At 28.4% G+C, this 6,233-nt stretch overlaps 1 protein-coding gene across 1 annotated transcript in view; it reads left to right on the plus strand.

Moving 5' to 3' along the window:
• The window catches only part of LOC117176754 (microtubule-associated proteins 1A/1B light chain 3B-like), a 9,603-nt gene extending 3,490 nt beyond the window's left edge, over window positions 1-6,113 (plus strand). The window contains exons 3-4 of the mRNA XM_033367033.1: window positions 2,660-2,855; window positions 6,067-6,113. Coding sequence (XP_033222924.1) covers window positions 2,660-2,822 — 163 coding nt within the window. The 3' untranslated portion in view covers window positions 2,823-2,855; window positions 6,067-6,113. The remainder of the gene's footprint in view (window positions 1-2,659; window positions 2,856-6,066) is intronic.
• The last annotated feature ends 120 nt before the right edge of the window (window positions 6,114-6,233 follow it).

A 6,233-nucleotide genomic window follows, 5' to 3' on the forward strand; every position in this document is an offset into this window, starting at 1 on the left:
TCCCATGCAGTATGGGGGTTTGTGGTTTTACATCCGCAATAGGGTCCTACAGTAAACATTTTCGTTTTGGCAGTACGCTAATGGGAGGCCCCACCTATTTAATAATTCATATAATACAATAATATAAATAATTATAATAAATAAATCAAAAATAATAAAAATATTTGTCGTTTCATTTTTTTGAAAATACACAAATTTATTTGTCCCCCGATTATGCGACTCTAGAATATAGACCGCGCGCCTGATATGAAATGATTTAGTGGGATTATTTCGTATTTGACGACTATAGCCTGGCATTTTTTAATATAATGTGCATAAAAAGTATATTAAAAAGAAAGTCCTATTATTGGTTTACATAATGAAATGTTTATAAACATTCATTTACATATTTATTTCACTTTTATTACTTTTTTCACATATCTATCACCTATTTTTTTTAAAAGTTCACCTTTTTGCAACGACAATAGATCTCTTTATCTTAACCAATTTCTACTTCAGGAACCCTATAATTGGCCTATGATCAAGATAAAAGGTCTATAGGTACTGTGGTGAGCTGGCGAGTGTACCCACATTAATTTTATTTGTCTCAATAAGTGACACTGTGGTTAAAAATTACCCCAAAAAATTTTTGAGCTTAAAATAAGCGCACTAAATTCGATAAAATAGACCATGAGGCGACATTTACCAGTAGTTGACATCACTAACTGAAGATAAAATAAATGAGCATAGAGCGGCAGGCGTCAGTGTCCGTTCGGCAGTCGCTCAAAGTAGACTCTAAAAATTGTGGGGGTATTAGTTACCCCGTGTGCCATCAGTGAACAAAAAAGTGATTTTTTCAAACATATTTGCTAGTTATATTTGTGATTTTTGATAAATTTCCAACATAAGTTTCTCATCTGAAGTGAAATAAAATTTTTTATTTATTTATTTTTTTTTATTTTATTATTTTTTTTTTTTTTTTTGATGGCAGAAAGTCTAAATTGGCCTGTTTCTCATGCAGGCGCCCAATGTGCCATAAGCACTGCGCAGGTACCTGCAGCGACTGTTCAAACCAAGATTGAAATTGCTAGGTTAACAAACTTTTATGTTTCTTTTTACTCGTTTTTTTCATTTGTAACTATTTTGGTGCATTTAAATAAAAATTAATTAATTTGAATATTGAAAAATATGGTGTTTGATTTTATCAAAAACAACGAGGTTTTATTTTGCAAAACTAATACCTTTTTTGGAAATATCTATGTCACAGTATTTTTTTTGTTAATGTATAGTATCTCAAGTATGTACCCATACATTTGTAGCTCAAAATATTTAAAATTACGCGACTTATGATTTTTTAAGTGAAAAAACTTACCTTTACCGTTTTTTTACATTTGAAAATTCAACTTTTTTTGTTGGAAATTGAACTTATTTGTGGTAAATTTGTCTTTTTGGCAAGAAAATCCATGAAGTTGGTAGAAAATTCGCTTTTTAAAATTTATTATGATTTATTGTCAATGAAAATTGAACTGTTCCATTTTTTGTCCAAGAGTGATCTTTTTTGGTATAAAAATGCAAGTATTTGCTCGGAAATTCATCTTTTTAGTAGGAAATAATTCAACTATTTAGCTCAAAATGTACGTACTTTGTTGAGAATTCGTGTTTTATAGTAGAAAATTAATTGCCATGATTGAAAATTTAACCATTTTTTAGTAAGCTCGTCCTTTTCACTTGAAAATTCTACATTTTGGATGACTTTTTTTTCTTAATTGAAAGAAAAATGTTTTTTTTTTAATTCAGCTGTTTTTTATTTAAGCTGTACATGTTGTTGTGAATTCATCTTTTTTATTTAAAAATTCGCAACCATTTGTTTGAAAGTTGAACTATTTTGTTAATTTATAAGAATTTGTCAAGGAAATTAAGAGGCCTTATGTACTTTATGTACTTGACATACAAATTTTCCATTCTTAAATTTGGCTTTGAATTACTGAAACTTAAGTCGAATTCTATATTACGATACTATTTTATAACTGCATACTTATTTTACATTATTTTTGGTCTATATACTTATTTAATATAAATACTTTCCCTTTGCTTCTTATATTGAACCACCGGATTGCGAAGATTGCCTGTAACTTTTTTTAATTATTACTTTTTTAATATTAACAAAACGAAAGAAGTGCACAAGGATTTTTCAATCCTCTACATTTGACAAGTAGAGTTTTACTGTTTTCTGATTTTGTGTTAATGTATGATCACTTTAAAATTACAAATTCTTTAAATGTGAAATTTTTAGTTTTGATGAGCAGGAGAGAGCTAACATAAAGAGTTTTAACTAATAACATTTAGATATTGGAAATAAATCAAATTATAAAAAGAAAAATTTGAAAATAATTTTAATTTCTGGAAAACTCTAACTTAAGAAGCCTTCCATAAAAAAATGATTAAAGGACTTGTTTAGAAATTTAGAGCCAAGTCGAATGTAAACAGGGTTTCAATTTAAAAAATGATCAAAATAAACAACAAATCATATACATTTCTGATATTTGGTGTTCAAAACGAATTAAATGAAGTTTTTAGAGTCGAGTTTTTTAGTTTCAAAGTCCCACGCCTTAAGACAAACAATCTTAATTTATTAAATAAAATCAATTAATAATAAATATGTTATTGTGGAAAATTGCAGACGAAGATTACAACTAAATCCAACACAAGCATTCTTTCTACTTGTAAATCAGAGGTGTATGGCCAGTGCTAGCATGACAATGGCTCAACTCTATCAGCGTGAAAGAGATGAGGATGGTTTCCTCTACATTGTATTCGCCAGTCAAGAAGTGTTTGGTCATTAGATTTAAATTTAAAATATTACACTACAAGATAAGGTGAGGCAAATTTAAATACGTAAATATGAAACCACGAAATTCCTGGAAATTAAAAAAAAACAATCTATTGATCAGATTTGGACAACACACTGTAAAATGTCTCCATTTAAGTTAAAAATGTAATATTTTTTAAACTCTTCTCACTTCTTTTGTTCACTCGTATTTTTCAAATCACAGTAAAAAGCATCGAAACGAATCGTGATGTGTTTTCCATGGGTTTCAGGGAATTTGTTTGGCATAAATAAAATCTTTTATTTATTCATTAAATTCCTGGACTTTAGCAACAAATTAAAAAATTTATAAATTAATTTTTAGTATTACTAATTTTTTATTAATTTTTTTATTATTAGATAGTAACACTTAATACTTGAATGGCTCCATATTGAGAAAAATTATACCTAGAAACATTTAGAGACACCTTTGAATTTTTTTAAAGACATCAAGACTTTTTTAACAGAATTTGACTAGACACCCTCAGTATTATTTTCCATGTGAAGGATAATGGAAAGCTTATCACGAAAGGAAGGGGGGGATAACAGACATACATATAAATTTTGTTTAATGACCAAAAAAATACTTTAGAACTTGGATTTACCACCGGTTTCAGGGATGGTTTCAGAGTGGCCTTCAGTGGTAAAATCAGAACGTTAAAACGTAAACAGTCAGAGTCGTGTGAACTATTTCCTATATTTCCGCAACATACGAATCCAAGTTTCAGTGTAAAACAAACAAACGAAAAAAAGAAGAAAGTTGATTTGGAGCTCGCCTTCTTTTTCTTTCCTTTTTTATCTATAATTTCTATATGGAGACATTATTTTGAGGGTCTTTCGTCTAAATTTGATCGTCACTTTCTCGCTTTTTTTTAATTTAAAAGAATTTTGTAGTTGAATTATCCATTCTCTTAAATATAAATAAATTGTTTCGGTTTATAAGGGGACGTTAAAAAAAGACCTAACGCCTTTAAAGGTGGACGCGGGAGGTACCTCGAGCCTATTTGACCCTATAATCAGTTCAGATCTATAAAGTACCCTATTTTAAAGATTTTTTCCCATGCTACCCAATTTTCAGCCCATAATATAACTTTTAAAAATATATAATAAGATCGAAGCTTCCAAAAGTAGTATTTTAATTATTTTGAAGGAGTTTTAAGGCTTTCGGTTATTTTTAAAACATTAAGGCATTTTCAATACATTTTAAATTGAAATATTTTAAGGAATTTTACCAGATTTATACGATTTCCGAGGACTTCAACGGTTTTAGCGGATTTTAAAACTTTTAAAGTATTTTAATACATTTTTCAGGATTTCAGGAAATATGATCATAAAATTTCACAGCATTATATAATATTTTAGTGGATTTTAAAGAATGTATTTACGAGAAGTGATGTATTTTGCAGGGTTTTAAAGATTTTAAGAGATTTTATATTATCTGTTGGAATTCACTCACATTTTTAACATTCTTAACTCACACGCTTTCGGAGTTATAATTGATTAATTCTGAATTATGATAAATTCTTTTAAATTATTTTGATTTTTTTTAATCCAATGGAGTTCTTCTAAATTTACTTTATTCAATGGACTTTTTTGACAAAAAGTTTTTATTTTATTAATCATGTGAGTCAATGGATAAAATGATTAAAGGATTTCTAATATTTTAAGGTAGTTTTTCAACTTACTTTGGCATTTTCGAAAGCTTTTAAAAATTAAATGGATTTCAAAAGATTTTAAATGATTTTTCAAATACATATTTTAGGTTCTTAAAAAAATTACAAAGAAATGTTGTATTGTTTTCCGCAATTTAATGGGGATTGAAATATTGTAGGGAAGTTTAGAAGATCACCATGCATTTTCAAGAGCTTCAAAAAGTTTCAAGAGATTGAAGAAAATATCAAAGAATTTAAAATATTTTAGGAAAGTTTTAAAGTATCTTAGAAATGGTTGATTTATTTCAATAGCTTGAAGCAATTTCAAAGACTTTGAAATATGTTAGTGTATTTTAGAACATTCCAAAGCATTTTTAAGAGATTAAAATAATTGTAATGGTTTCAATAATTTTAAAGTATTTTAATATTTTAATGGATTTCAGAGAATTTATTCACATTAAGTGAGAAATTTCGTTGGGTTTCAATAATTTCAAGAGATTTCCAAATATTTTTTGCAATTCATTTGGAATTCGCCCTGGCTTCTTATAAATTTATCCTGAATTCTTTTCAATCCTTTTGAATTCTTGTAAATTCATTTAATTTTACTCAATTCAATGGTTTTTAAAAAGTTTTTGTTTAATTTATCTTGGAGTCTTTCAAAAACACCTTAAATTTGTAGGAATTTTACCAAATTCTTTTAAATGACGTTTTAATGTTTTTAAACTCATTTCAAACTTCCTCAATTTAATTCAATCCATTTTTTCATGTTTTTGAATTTTTTATTCACTTCAATGTTATTTAAGTTCAGCTTGTTTTTTCGTGTGAATATCATCGAATTCTTCTCATTGTCTTAAATTCCTCTAAATTCTCTCAATTCTATTGAATTCAATCGATTTTTTAAAGTGTTAATGAATTGATCCTCAAGTCTTTTAACCTTGCCGTGAATTCTTCGGCATTTCATCCAATTCTTTTACACTTTCTAAGCTCATTTCAAATTTAATGCTTTCAATTATGTTTGTTCATATTTTTATATTGTTTCCAATTCAGTTAAATTCTTTGGAACTTAACTTGAATTGTTTTAAAGTCTTATGAACTTATCCTGAATATGTTACCCATTGAGCGCGAAAAAAGTGCCCTATGAGCGTGACAAAAAGTATTTTATCCCGTAGGGACTGTGAGAGGGTGGGGGGTCTAAACTGTACAAAAAGCGTTACGTATTTTTTTAACGGACCCTCACAAATTTGTACAAAATTTGAAGAGAATCTGGAAAAATCTTTTAAAAAATGTTTCTATTAGGGGCCATTCACAAAATACGTGATACATTTATCAGGAACTTCTGAGCCCCCACCCCTGTGTCATACTTTTTTCATTCATCGTAACATGGAGAATGGTACTATTGCAGGACCCCCCCCCCCACACGTATCACGTATTTTATGAATAACCTCTTACAATATTCTGATACTACGAATTAAACCAATTATATTTTCCAAGAAAAACAAGTTTAAAAAAGATATATTCTTAATTCTCCTCTGGATTCATTTAAAATGTAAAAATCGATATTTATTTCAGATAACTGTACAGCTTCTCGACTTCATTTATGCTTACACATTTGTGACCAAAATGTGACCCAATTAACTGTCAGTTTTTAGGTTTTGACAACACTGGTTGGTGTTTGCTCCTAAATGAATTAATGTGAGGCTGACCACACGAAATCTGCTTTAGAAAAGTATCTCACA

This window comes from Belonocnema kinseyi, chromosome 7 (genome assembly GCF_010883055.1).
Source record: "Belonocnema kinseyi isolate 2016_QV_RU_SX_M_011 chromosome 7, B_treatae_v1, whole genome shotgun sequence".
In the NCBI taxonomy this organism is placed as follows: Eukaryota; Metazoa; Arthropoda; class Insecta; order Hymenoptera; family Cynipidae; genus Belonocnema; species Belonocnema kinseyi.